The following is a 14998-nucleotide window of genomic DNA, read 5'->3' as shown; positions in this document are numbered from 1 at the left end:
AAAAGGCCTTACCTCAGGCTACAAAAACAAAGTCCAAATTTTCAACACCTCTTTGTTTTATTATAGTCTAATATTATTTTTGTTTATTTTTTGCTGGACAATAAAGCACATCTGTGGTTATGTAGGCCTACTTTTATGGGTGTTTTAAATAGCCTGTATTGTATGCTTTTTACTCACTGTGACGTGTCGGAAGCTTGATGTGTCGCCATTTGGAAATGTGTCGGTTTTCTAAAATAATAGTATCTAATAGCATTAGAAAAAAAAAAAACTCACGGTATCACGACAAGACGTTAAATAATCACGTTGGTCCACTTTGGAAAACGATGTCACAGTTTAACCCCCTCAAACAACTTACACGTTTGCGTTAACACGTTCCAGTGGAGAGATACCCGGATGTTGACCTATTCTGCCATAACGACCCGAGAAAAATGGAATTTTGTTATATTGACTATCACTGAGAAATGTTCTATTATTTAAAATGAAAAAACATTTATTATTTTCAAGGTGAAAGGGATTCATTTGCCTTGATCCACGACGAAAAAAAACCCCGTCTAGATCACGTTTTTAATGAAGTAGCCTAATGAGTAAAACGTCTATTTTTCCTGCTTCCCCCAGCTCATCGTTTTAGAAAAAGGTACACTAAAACAAAACAAGGAGCTGGGGGACGCAGGAAAATAGACGTTTTACTCATTAGGCTAGTTACTTCATTAAGACGTGACATCATCCGGCTATCTCCACTGGAAGGCAAACGTGTAAGTTTCAGTTTGAGAGGGTTAAACCGTGACATTTACACGTTTTCCAAAGTGGACCAACGTGATTGTCTTATCGTGATACCAGGTTGAAAAGGACAGATAGCCTACATTGTCAGGCTCAAATCAGGGAGACACGAAGACCAAAAAGGTTCAAATGTTAAAATCCAACAAGTCGTACTGATCCCAAGTGGTAGGCCTAGCCTACATCAGACCATTTGATTGTGAAAATAAATGTTGTGATGTGCATCTCGGTAGGCTATAAATCTTCACCCGTCACATTCACATAATTGGCCTTAAATCACTTATGGGCTTTATCTAATTGTAAATCATTTAATTTGTTATTACGGATCCAGTATTGCATCATTGAGTGCATGTAGGCTTATGTAAATCATACTTCAGACATCCAGTCATTCTTCAATGCAGTCACATTTATTGGCTTTCTCTATGCACAGTTACTAAGCAGTCACTTGAGCTGGCAAGAAATGGTTCAAATTTACAATGGTATTTTCACAATGTTTACTAAAAAATAAATACAGGACTGAGAGAGTCGCACAGCTCAAAAATATACAAAGGCTTGGAATTAATGTAAACCTTTAAAACATGTTAAAAAATGAAACATTTGTGTCTTCTGTTTTTTTTTTACTTTAAAAAGATCATATTTACATGTTTATACAAAAATACAAAATGGATTAAAATCTCTTGAAGCGCAGCTTGTATGCAGAGTGAGATTCGTTTCCTGATTATTGTAACTGAATGAGATGCATCTTGTCCCATAGACAATCACTTTAACCCTAATTTTTTTTTTACTGTATATATTCGTCAATTAGTTTAGAATAATTTGCAATTATTTCACAACAAAACACATTTAAAACCATTTGGCAAAACAGACTGTGCTTCTCCATTAATGCAAAGTAATTCAGCAAAAATGTGTCTAAAAAAATGAAATTAAAACCAAAGAAACAGCAAGATGTATATTTCAGTTACAACAAAGAAAACAATAAAATAACTTTTCTGTGTAGTGTCTTTTGTTTTCTTTCATTCGTTCTTTATTGATATGATCATTTTTGTGTAGTACCTTGAGCCTGTTTAAAACAGTCCAAAACTGTGTTGAGGTAAAACAATGGTACAGATAACACACTTAGTGATTTCCCTTCTTTTTTCTCTCCTTCTTTTTGTTCTTTAATATTTTGCAAATAAGGCCCAAACTGCCTGGCTAGCTTCACTACAGGTAAGGTTGATACCTCAAATGTGGCTACTGTTGTGTAATGAAAAATAAATAAAAGCAAAATACATATTCATTGCTACATATTTCAATGTTTGAGTTGTCACGAGTGTTATTTCATGACTGCTTTTGCATCACAAGTACAGAGAGATAAATATGAAAAGGAAACTGATGATTTCAATGGCAACAATGACAGAATATGGCCTGGGTATAGAATTCAGAGCACCAAAACATTTAACTACAGTTGTATAACATATAGAATAGCTTATTTGTTCAGAATGCAAGTTTACAGCTAATTAGAAGAATGTTTACAAGTTCGGTATCATTGGCTGATACACCCCTGATTTTTTCTTATTTTATTTAAATAAAGCTTTATCGTTATTCTTTTCCAAATTCATTAACAAAATAATTCTCTGGATAAAATATCCCATAATTAAAAATACTTTTTTTTTCTATTAAATGTTGCAATCTAAAAGAAGATTTCATAGATTTAGTTCTAGTATATGGACACAACGGAAAAAAAAAGTAGTCTGTACTTCCAAAAGTGTAGTTATAAAGCAATGCTAATTGCAACAACCATCAGACAGGGTTGTAATAAAGGAGAAATAAGACGTGGCACATTGCAGCTCCTATTTAAGAGAAAATATCTGTTCTGTTAGTGTCTCAGAATATCCTGGAAGTTCTCTACCGGTATAAAACAATAAAAAGAATTAAATTCTCAAACCTCTTGGACATGACAATACTTGACAAACCAACAACAGTTCAGAAAAAAGGCTGAAATATTATGTTTTAGTCAATCATCCATGTATATACAGATGAGCAATGGATTTTAAACTGCTGCCTGTTTGCAGTCATTTCATATATATCCCAGAGTTTGAGATATAACTCAATCTCGCATTACACTTATCCCTAAATATAATTCTATCATCCTTTAAACCAAATGGCCCCTTATGCCTTTTCAAAACTCATCTCTACACAAATAGTGCTTCTTTAGATTAGATTGTCCAGTTCCTCCACAATGGGAAAAAGCTCAAACTGTGTATACAGTGATGTAAAACTGCTAATTTCAAACAAATCTATACATTTTGTACATTTACTGAACATGGCACATACTCAACAAATTCAAGTGAAGGTGGAAAAACATTTTAAGTGGAGATGTGACATGTTCTAGTGTTTATTGCATGCTGTACAGAAGATGAAGAAACGGAATTACGACCACAGTGAAAGAGTGTTAATCAGACGGATGACTAAAAATCGATCTTTTCACAGCTTGTCGCCTTCCCTCCAGTGGCACAGTGTAGGCTTGACAAATTAGCTAAGTCCTATGAGTTTTGAACTTCTTTTGAACCTTTAAAAGTGAATCCATTCTTCTTCAAATGTACAGTTTGCTTGATTTTAAGGGTATTCACAGAATACATTGAGACTGAAGTGAATTTCTCTCGGAAGTCCTCGTTTCTTCTGCAGTCACAAACATTTTCCATGTTGGGTGGTTAATGAAATATACATGATGACACCTGAAAAATGTGACGAAAATACACAACCCAATTTGGGTCTTTGAAGAAACGGTAAACTAAACACGGGTACACGAGTTACATTTGTTTTCATTACAGTTGTTGGAATGCTGTTTGAGAGATTGAGATTCAAACAGACACACACCATTCCATTATTCTAAACGAACAACTAAAACTGGATTACTTCTTTCTGCTCACCTTGTTTTTAACAGTGCATCCAGGTTGTATATTTCAAGGTATAATGAACCAATTTAGTGCAAAACTAGTTCACTTTTAGAATTATTTTCGTGACATTTCTGGCTTTTTATCTCAGAAGTCTTTCCCCTTGCACACTTAGACACCCTGCAAAGAAAGGCCATGGTGCGATTGTCCTCAGAAAAGCTTAACTTCCACGTATTCATGTAAATTTGAGATGGAATTGTTTTCTATCATATTAAAAAAGAAAAAGTTACCTTTTCAATATCTTGTTTAAAAATGACAAATGATTTCACCTTCTCATTTTGTGAGCATAAAAATGTGGGATTATGATTAAAACCATTTCTTAAAAATGATCAATACAGTATTGGGTAATGCAAAAATGAATGTACTTCCATTTTTTTCAGTTGACTTATAGTGTACAAAAAGGAGCTTAAAGAAATCAATGTTTTTTTCAAACCACAAACCTCAGGGGAGAACACTAGGCAAATCATAACGTGTACAGCACTCTCACACAGTTCAAATAGAATGTTTTCATATTATAAAAGATTTATCATTTTGCTAAGTAGATAAAAAATGATTAATACCACTAAGAGGAGCGGTCATCATGTGGACTTCCATCTGAGTTCTCAGTCTCTCCTTCTGATATGGCCTGCATTGGGGCAGTGTACAGCCGACTCCGCGTGCTATAGCGACTGCTGTTTGCCGCAGGTGGAATCCTGGAACGTCCCTGTCTGGAGGCAGCTGACATGGTAAGTGTTTTTGGGGAGAATCCCTCACTGTTGGCCTTAGGGTATGAGCTCGGAAGTGGATCACCAATGCTAATGGAATCCTGTAGGGGTAAGGGGGGCTCATCTGGTTGCCTTGCAGCCTCTAATAGCAGCTCTGCTTGAGTCTTGGGTGTGATGGGGCTCTTAAGGATCTCTGTAGCAGACATGCGGTAACTCGAGTCTGAGCGACTACCCTTCTTTAGCAGCAGGAGTTTAAACTCCTCACTGGATGTACTGGACTTTTTGGCACTCCTGTAGATGGGTCCTGAGGCTCGCTGGGAGCAGTTTGAAGGGACTGAGGCAGCAGGGGTAACCGGGCATACAGTAGGATTGCTAACAGGAGCGGGTGCAGGTGCTACAACAGGCCGACTTTTTCCACTCATCTCCCCTGAGTCTTTGCGTCCCAGCACTTTCCTTTTAGATCTGCAATATTTTAGTTGATGGTGTATTAAGGTCACATACATGTGCATTGTGTGCCATAATCACTTTCCATGTCTTCATGCAATGTCATCATCAAAACCAAAAGTCATAGATTACATACAGAATGACACATACACTCTCAGAAAAAAAGGTACGAAAGCTGTCACTGGGGCGGTACCTTTTCAAAAGGTACACTTTTGTACCTAAAGGGAAGACCCTGCATCGGTAGGTAAAACAATCATTCTTACCTGTGTATCATAGCAAATAGATCTTCAGTTGTGCGTAGTTTGTTGGGGGATGGAAAAGCATTATCATCATCAGGTTTAGAGTCATCAGTCAAAGGAGAGGATGAATTGTCACTGGGAGTTGATTCTGTCAACATGCAAAGCAAGTTCAACCTCAAAGTTATACATTCAACAGCTTTAATGTGAAATCAGTCTCATAAAAAATGTATGCTAGGCATTCTACAATTATATCATGTGAAAAAGAGGTGCTGAGATTAAATCAGCACCTACAATAAGGTTGTATATGTAGTTGCTGGAATAGCGGCCTCTAGAGGTTAAATAAAAAAAATCAGTGGAGTTTGCTGTGTTTTGTGACTATGCAATGCACAGAGCCAGAAACTTTAGAAGTTAATTGAAAATATTGAAAGAGATGTTTACAGTACTTGTTATCATTGCATATTGTTGTGATACTATAAATCAGATCAGGTTTAATATCTTGCCGTTTTTTTTACAGGACAATTACCCTTGCTGAAGTAGTCCTCTGTGTCCGGGGTCGACTCTTCTTCCCTTATGTCATGTGAGGCACTTCTGGTTACGACACCTGATGTCTCAAAATCCTCCTCTCTGCCTTGTACATCGCTGATTGTGTAAATGTGCGATGCCTCTTGAGTTGAAACAGGCACTTTGACAGGACTGCTGCACAGTACAAAATTGCTCCTCTGTATCTCACTATAAGCTGGAGGTGGCATTGTACTGGCCAAACATACGGGCTGTGCTGAAGGCTCTGGCCGCGAAAGTTGATTTATATCTTGTTTTAGTCTCCCTGGTGATATTGTCAGTTGCACATCTGGGTACCTTCGGTTGTCTTGTTCTTGCTCAGAACTTTGAGATGACCTTGTTGAAGAGTCTTCTTTTTCAGGACAAGGATCTACAGGAGTTCTGAAAGCAGTCATTGCCCAGTAAGTACCAGGACCAAGCCTCTCCTGTCTCACTCTCACTTCCTCCTGGGGAAGAACAATGTTTTCCACCAGTGGAACTTGTGATTCACAGAACTGTGCCGTAGGGGGTTTGTAGGCTGGCGGTTTCCGGTTGTGTCTATTGCTAGAAGACGGGGCGTCAGTTATTACTGTGTGACACTTGGGGCGAGTTACTGGATTTACACTGGCCAGAGCATAGCCTTGGTTCCCTTCAGCTGGTCTACAAATAGATCGCAGTTGCACTGATCTAAGAACATTTGGAGTGATAGCCAAATGGGCTGAGCTGGGTGCTGTGCTTGTTGCACTCTCTGAAGTGGAAGGTGCTGCTGCTGCAGCTGCATTGCGAGCCTCGGCCGCAGCGGCAGCGGCTGCAGTGCGTGCTTCAGCAGCAGCAGCAGCGGCTATGGCAGCTTTCTGCTTATTCTGGTGGAGGATGTGCATCTGATTTCTGTGAGCAAAGTGCTTGCTGTGAAGAGCACTTAGGTCGAGGTGACTGGGGGGTATGGCATGTAAGTCAGTTTCCCTCCTGGTGGAAATGCCTGGGTCTCTTACAAAAAGCTGTGGCTGTTGTAGGGAGCAAAGGGAGGACTTCCTTTCAGGGACTTTGGGTTTCCTCTTGCCACTGTTTGGAGACAGGGGCCCTGGGAAGAAAGCTGAGGGGAAGGAAGATGTAGGTGTTTCAGACTGACTGGAATATCCACTGGAAGGGGATGCTAAGCCTGCCAGCTTTTCAGGGGAAGCCAGCTTGAAGTCACCTTCAGGTGGAGGAAGAGTTGGGGAAGTAGGTCTGGATCTGGGTTGACAGGCTTGCATTTCTGCACTTTCTGATGATTTGATGCATTCAATAACAGTTGTACCCGTAGCAGCACTAGAGTTGGACAGGGAACGGTAAGGGTCATTTGATTTCAAGTCATTGTGGAGCCAGAGGTCTGCATAGTCTGCTTGCACAGCACCTTCATCCTTAAAGGAATGTGTGTCTGAGGAACTGAATGGAGAGGAACAGTCAAGTATGTCCCTGACGTTCTCCACTCCCCATGCGCCAAGTGACTCAAGACCTGCAGTCTCAAGGTGCCCTGCAGAACCAGCCAAGTCAAGCTGCAGTTTCATCTCCCTGGAAGACAAGGGCAGCGGCAACTCGCAAGTAATCTTTGGTTCGCTCTGCTCTAGAATGTTCACATCACTGCTTGTTTCCTTTAACGAAGAGCTACGTTTTGGTGGGGGTGGCTTGGCCTTTGGTTTTCTTAAGGAGAGACACAGTCTGCCCAGTGTCCTGGTGGCTCTGTACTCTGACTGAGGGTATTCACCCATGCCAGGTGCTATATTCCCACTTGGGCCACAGTCTGGGTCAATGGCTGCATAGTTGTAGTAGCTTCTGTTATCCTTAAGACCACAGTCAAAGTGCATGGAGGAATAGAATCTTTCGGTGTCAACAATGTAGTGCATCTCTGATTTCCTAGCGGTTGCTTGGTCACCGAAGCTTTCGTAAGTTTCCCCACTAGAATAACTGGGGCAGCTGACACCGCTCTCATCCTCCCTGGAATGCTTTGGGCTGAAGTCTTGCGGGCAGGGCTGATCCTGCTGTTCCTGGGCACAGTTCCACTCACCATCACTAGCAGTGCTGACCCCTGCATCATCCATCTGATCAGTAGCCGATGAGGTAAAAGAATTGGATCGTTGCCCCTGTCCTTGTGGCTTGTCCATGTGGTAGGGATCAATTATGAAGCCAGTGGAATCATCAATGACATGGGACCCAGTATTAAGGGAGAGTTCTGAATCACAGTGTGAGGATCCAGTCAGGGGAGGGGAGGCAGCAGGCGGAAGAGTCTCAGACGTCTGCGATGGGCAAGTAGAGCTGCTTCCGCTCCAGTTGCCACTTGAGGACTGGTGATCCTCTTTATGGTCGATCTGGCTGCCAAGCACTCCTGTAGTAGAGGCAGAGTGAATGGGGCTGCTGAACGTATCTGAGCTGGATGAAATCTCACAGCTTCCCATGTCAACTTTGCGTGGGAGCCTGGATCTCCCTCTCTCCATCCATGCGTGTTCAGGACTTTCCGAATGCTGCAGGCGCTTGAGAGTTCCAAACTGTAGCTCTGGCATGGCTTGGTCATCAGTACTCTCTTCCTCGTCCTTTGGAATTCTCTGTCCTGGACCTGGCAGGAAGTCCTCTGCTTCATACGGAGAGAGCTCCTCATCTTCCTCTTCATCATCTTCCTCATCATCATCATCATCATCATCACTGTCATCTTGGTCCTCGTCCAGAAGTCGGCCACCCTCACGTGGTAGACTTCTGGAACGAACACGGGTGGCTGTTGCTGCAGCATACACGGTATCAGAGCGATCCGGGAGGGAGGTGATGTTTCCAGTGGAGTGTGAGAGAGAAGCTGGAATTCCCTGACCCCTCTGGGCACGGATTCGCCTCCGGGATGGAGCAGCAATCAGAAAGTCATCTGTCTGACAGCCAGAGTCCTTGGTGTGCAATACTCTGCCACTCAGGGAGAGCTCCTCACGCCACAGTGACTTGTGTGGGTTGGCATGGATGATCACTGTCCTCTCTCTAGCCACAGGTGATTCATCAGAATCTAAAGGTAAATTAGAAAATCAATAATTAAACTAAAACTATATGTAGATAAAACGAAAGAAAATGTTATATGTAAAATGAACAGATGTTTTTATATATAAAGTTCCTCTGATGAACTGAAACTTTAGATGGAAAGTATCAGGTGGCCATACCCATGTCTTGTTGAACCCGTTTGGGGATGCCAGTGATCGTTTTTCGCCTCCTGAGTTTCCGACGTCTTTGTAGAACTGACTGTGAGTGAACAAGAGAGCAGCGAGCACTGGCTTCTCTGTCAAATCCAACACCTGAGAAAAAAAAAATACAAACCCTAAGTACTAGCTAAGCATTTGTCATTGTCCTTTTTTGTTTTAGATTGTATTGAATCTGAAGGAGTTGCTTTACCAGAAACATTTATTGGAATTATACAGGATGAAATCACATGAGAGTCATTCTTTATTCTCTCTTCTGGTGTGGGAAGAGGCAGGCCTTTGGACCAGTTGGTCTGTTTGTCCAGGGTGGTAGGAACATTGGGAACAGGACATTTAGGCCTATGGCTCATCATTGGCAATTCTCCATCTGTTTCTGTGTTGGTACCAGCCTAACATGGGATGACATTACAATGGTTAGCTCTAATTAGAACCAGATTGATGATTTAATGTCAATCAAAATACATAGAATGTAAACACACAGAAGAATGTAAGAATAAAATGTTATCTACAGGATCACAAGATTTTATACAGTGGCCTAAAAAAAGTATCACTTAAATGTTTGAATTTTACAACAATTATTCTATACATATACAAAATAGCTAACTAAGCATTAACTGATGCTTGACTTTTTCCTCAAAACTAATAATAAAGACATTTGGCAGCAACTATATAAAGTAGTCATTCACATACATACATACAGTACATGTATTGTCAAAACAACACAGATAAATGGGAATAAGAATTGCAGCTTTGAGATGATGAGACATGAAGCAATGAACAAGACATAGAGATTAGGTACTTCTTTAGAACAAGAAAAAAAATATCAAATGTATAACACAATGTCTTTCATGAAGGTCAGGTTTCACCCTAGAGAGTAAATAATGTTGTCACTTATAAAACTTTTAAATGATCATTTATATTATAGCACATATTCAATAACTGATTAGTTATAAATACAAAAAAAAATATCTTATGAAATAATTTACTTAATTATCATTAGGATTTACTGGTACATGGAACTATGATGTTGTTATTAGCAATTCCAAATACCGGTATGTATCTTAACAGATTCTTTGCAAAAGAAGAGCAAACAAACTAAATAGCTGAACAGACTGATTAGGTTAGGACAAGGAGAACAAGAAAATGTTAGGAGTTAGAGTTAACAAGCCGTCTTTAAGTGGGAAAAATACCTGTCTCATCCAAGGAATGAAGTAACAACACTGAACAGGGGAGGAGGAACGGGAGCGCTGATACTAAAATTAAAAGATGGAAAATAGAACTAAACCAATGACAAAAATGATGATGATTTCATAAATCAAAATAAAGTCTGATGTGATGATTTTATGAAGTACATGGAGTGAACATGCTGTCAGGGAACAGGGACGACAACATATACACACTTTGGCTTGTGGTTCACATCTGCAACATAGAAGCTGAAATGAAAGTTTGTAATCTGATGGAAAAGGAATTTACTAAAATTGATTGTTATGGAAGGATTTGAATCAATCTGGCATCCAACTGATGGTCTTGTCAAAACCTGTTTACATCACAAAATGATGTAATTTACCTTTCTGAGGACGGGTTTGAATTCACCCTCCTTGGCTGGTCTCTCCTGGAGCAGTTGAATGTAAGGAACAAAACAGATAAAGAACCAGAATATCTTTCACCACCCTTAAAATCACATGCAGCAGCTAATTTATTGTGCATGTTACCTTATGAAAACATATAAAACATTCAAAAGATGTAAAAGAAAAAATATGCATGCATAAAAAGACAAAAACCAAAAATAAACCTCACTTTTTAAAGGGATAGTTCACCCAAAAATGTCTTTTTAAAGGGACAGTTCATCCAAAAATTCTGTAATTAATTACTCACCCTCATGTTGTTCCAACTCTGCAAGACTTTCATTCATCTTCGGAACACAAATTAAGATATTTTTTTATTAAATCTGAGACCTGGATCACTCCTCCATAGGCGTCTAAGGGATTGAAACTTGCTGGCTCAGAAAAATTATTAAAGACATTGTTAAAAAAACTCCAAGCGGCTACAGTGGCTAAAATTTATCAAGCGACGAGAATACTTTTTGTGTGCAAAAAAAAAACTAAAATAACGACTTAATTAAACTATTAATTTCCTTCTCTGTGGGCCTAACTTCCAAAGATGAACGAAAGTCTTACGTGGTTGGAACAACATGAGGGTGAGTAATTACTGACAGAATTTTCATTTTTGCATGAACTATCCCTTTTAGGCTAATTCACACTGCACTGACAGACGCCGACCAACGGCAACAGTCACCAGATTACAGTCCGTAACTTCTCAGACATTCTAAATTATTTAACGTTCAATATTTTACATGCAGTAAAAAATAATTATTTTCATGTCCCATACTGGACACTGAACACAGAATTTATGTAAAACAGAAAAAAAAATGGTTTAATAACATTTTTCATAATGTTTTGTAATGTTCTGTGGACTTAGGAAGTCAAACAAAACCTTTTGAAACATGACAAAATATGTTATGATTGAATGGTATCACAGAACAATACAATAAAAGAAAACAGATAGTCTTTACCTTCCTCTGGATAGTCTGCACATCACTCTCTCTAGCGCTCCTCTCCTGGTGTGCATGGCAGGAGAGAGTGTGCTAGCTTAGGCCAAAAATATTTTGTTTGTCTTATAACAGTTTATGTTTTGCAAGAACAATTATAGTACTGGATTAGGTCACCACTTGACATTCTACATACATTCTAGGTCCTTGAAACAAAACCAGGTGAGAACCACAGATCTCTTGACCTCCAGAGTGGTGCAAGACCCGGAAGACTAAACCGCCAGTCCCAAGATCCCAGTCTTCCAGCAAGATCTTCCTGTGGGTTTTTATAATGAGGTTTTTTAATTTATAAAGTAAAATAAGATCTTTGCGAAACATAAGGTGACGATACTTGAATGTTTTGTTATACAGCATAAATCACACACTCACACCCTAAACTTTCTGATTTAGTTATTAGAAATGATAACTGTGTGTGTGTGTGTGTGTGTGTGTGTGTGTGTGTGTAATAAATGTTGTAGAACAAAACGTCCAAGTATCATCAACCTATGTTTACCAAAGTTCTTATTTTACTCCTAAATTGAAAAACCCCATTATAAAAAACCCACAGGAAAATCTCAAGGGAACCACTGGCGAATTAGTCTTCAGGGTTTTGACGTCCCTGCGTCCCAATTCAGAGGCTGCATTCAAAGGCCGATTGCGGAGCGATGTAGACGGCCTCCAAATGCGTCCTTCGTTTCCCGTGAAATGAAGGATACAACTGATGAATTCTTCCCAGCCTTGCCTACCCAGAATTCATTGCAACAGTGACGACAGGATATTTTAGAGAGAAACTGACGAATTACGCTTTTAAACGCAAGTATTGGGTTTCAACTGACTCAAATATCTAATGATACAAATATATATATATATATATTGTTCAAATGTTGACTCATATTCTACTATAATGTTTATGCTCTTTATTATATACAGAAAAGGACCATGGTGAACATATTTAAACAGTTTGTGAACCCTGTTTTGTTTTCAGACAGTTTAATATAACTATAAAAAAGTCTAGAATAAACGTTACTGTCACTCATCAACGGCAGCTGTCACAGTTGCTAGGCGACAAGAACAATTCTCCATTAACTAAACGGTACCATTTAAAAATGTTCAGTCCAACCTTCATGGCCTTCTAAAGAATGTAGCCTTTGAATTGGGACAGAGCCTATATGTCCTACATGGCGGTTAAATGTTGAGTGCCTTACCACCAGGCGTGAGTGTCGCCCCCTCTGCTCCCGCCGCCTGAGTTTGTGAGCTGAAGGGAAGGTTGGCATGGGCGGGGCCACAGATATTGATATGGTGACCCGACCACGCTCTCTGCTGGTTGAACGCTGACGCTGCTGCTGATCTGCAAAGTACACACACACACACTTCAGTTAAGCAATTTCAGTCTAAACTAAAGTATGAGTTATAACAACTTCTGTTTTACAGAACCTACAGACTGTCAACTGCTAACTAAAATGTTTCATGTGTCCAAGGCCTCTATAAATGGATTTATTGCATGCTGACAATGTAAAATCAATGTTCTGGTCACATTTTATGTGTAATTAATGTAAGTAAAATTGATTCAAGGGAAAAATATGAATTATGCTACTGTATGATGGTTCACCAGATCAAATTTCATCATTCAAACACAAGGTGGCAGTATGAATCACTAAACTCCTCCAACATCTGCCTCTAACTGCATCTGTGTCATTTTTTCCCTCATTCAGATATGTTAATATTCTAATATTACTTAATTGATATTGAGTATTATTATTATTATATAAAACAAATATCAAATTATCTTCACAGGAACAATCTTTCCATTCATACAGAGAATTAAATAGATTTCAAAGGTGACATGAAAATGGAAGTGAGAGGTTAGTGACCTCTCAGTGAGGCCAGAGGTTCATTTCCAGGTAGACTCAGTAACTTGATAAATGTTTATACAGATTGAGGACAACATAGAAACACTTTATCGATCCCAGAGGGGATCTCCAGGATCATAATTCTCATCTATCCTGATCTGTCACTTCTCTATGCTGATCTATCACCATTGTGGCCCTGGGCAAACCACTGAACCACAGGGGGAATTTGGTTACAATTGTTGTGATATAAGATACGCTTGGATGAAAAGAACTTAAAAAAAAAAAATCAAATGGCCATTTTGACCCCACTATGGTTTGAAACCAAAAAATAAAATAAAATGTTGTCCCGAAAGCATCACTCAGTACCTCTGTGCAGTGCCCGCAGGTTGAGCTTGGCATGTCGGTGTAACTCCTCTAGACATGGTGGCCGTGTACAAGTGTGGAACAGATTGTGTTGCTGATTCCATGAAGCCTGATAGTGGGATGTCAGTTTACTCTCAATGTCCAGATTTGATACCGCTAGAGAGAAAAACAGAGAAATAACAATGTCAGGAATCTGGAATGTCTACAGAATTCCTATTGGAACATCTAAGAATCCAACAGGGAAAGTACAAGATCATAAGTAAATTTACATACATTTTTTGTGCTTATTTGATTTGATTGAATATTATGTCATCCTTATCAGAACCCTGTTTATTTCTATTGTGTTGGAATCATATGGAAACTCTTGAATAGTTCAAGGGTAATCACAGAGGACTTCCATAACCTGAAATATATTTGTAAATTTGTGATGTTCTACAAACTCTGTTCTAAAAGAAATACTTGTTATTTTGTGTTATGTTGTATTATGTTGGAAAAAAGGCCTGGCCGTTCGGAGAAGACAACAGAGATGATTGCAGGATCCACTATGGTAAAGAAAAACCCATTCACAACATCCAGCCAAGTGGAGAACACTCTCCAGGAGCTAACTGTGTCATCGTCAACGTCTACAATCAAGAGCAGACTTCACAAGAGAAATACACACTGTTCACCACAAGGTGCAAAGCATTCATAAGCCTCAAGAATAAAAAGACCAGATTAGACTTTGACAAAAGTCTTTCTGGAAAAGCACTCTTTGGACAGATAAAGCTAAGATCAACCTGTACCAGAATGAAAAGAAGAAAAAGGTACAGTATGGAGAAGGCTTGGAACAGCTCGTGATCCAAAGCATATACTGTAATGCCATCTGTAAAACAAGGTGGAGGCAGTGTGATGGCATGGACATGCATGGCCTCCAGTGGCACTTAATCCAGCAAAGTTGATTGGACGGCGCTTCACGGTACAGGTGGACAATGATCCAAAACACTGCAAAAGCAATCCAGAAGTTTTTGAAGGAAAATAAGTGGAATATTCTGCAACAGCAAAGTCAAAAACAAGATTTTTAACCCGATCCAGCATGCATTTATTTAGCTGAAGGCAGAAAGACCCACAAACAAACAACAACTGAAGACAGCTGCAGTTAAGTCCAGACAAAGCCTCACAAAGGAGGAAACCCAGTGTTTGGTAACCTCCATTGGGTCCAGACTTATCCAGATCCTGCAAGGGATTCTCAAACAAAATATTTAAAAAAATATAACATATAAATAACGGTTGCAATTCCTAAACTTTTTACTTGAATAAAATCTGCACTTCAACTTCATCTTTTTTGAATAATTTTTATTTGTGTCATAAAGAGCCAACATTAT

General features: G+C 39.3%; 1 protein-coding gene across 3 annotated transcripts in view; it reads right to left on the bottom strand.

The window, feature by feature from the left end:
• Window positions 1–1159: 1159 nt before the first annotated feature.
• Window positions 1160–14998, bottom strand: part of nhsb (Nance-Horan syndrome b (congenital cataracts and dental anomalies)) — a 59704-nt gene continuing 45865 nt past the window's right edge. For 2 of the 3 annotated variants that reach the window (XM_089124974.1, XM_039674158.2), the window contains exons 2-11: window positions 13641–13793; window positions 12630–12772; window positions 11410–11454; window positions 10405–10449; window positions 10028–10090; window positions 9031–9226; window positions 8802–8933; window positions 5618–8650; window positions 5119–5242; window positions 1160–4873 (exon numbers count right to left, since the gene is read on the bottom strand). In XM_089124974.1, the coding sequence (XP_088981100.1) occupies window positions 4270–4873; window positions 5119–5242; window positions 5618–8650; window positions 8802–8933; window positions 9031–9226; window positions 10028–10090; window positions 10405–10449; window positions 11410–11454; window positions 12630–12772; window positions 13641–13793 (4538 nt within the window). In that variant the 3' untranslated portion in view covers window positions 1160–4269. The remainder of the gene's footprint in view (window positions 4874–5118; window positions 5243–5617; window positions 8651–8801; window positions 8934–9030; window positions 9227–10027; window positions 10091–10404; window positions 10450–11409; window positions 11455–12629; window positions 12773–13640; window positions 13794–14998) is intronic. The other variant, XM_039674159.2, reaches the window with a different exon arrangement.

Source organism: Pimephales promelas, chromosome 21 (genome assembly GCF_988280905.1).
Source record: "Pimephales promelas chromosome 21, fPimPro1.hap1.1, whole genome shotgun sequence".
In the NCBI taxonomy this organism is placed as follows: Eukaryota; Metazoa; Chordata; class Actinopteri; order Cypriniformes; family Leuciscidae; genus Pimephales; species Pimephales promelas.
This window is presented reverse-complemented; position numbering and strand designations above follow the sequence as displayed.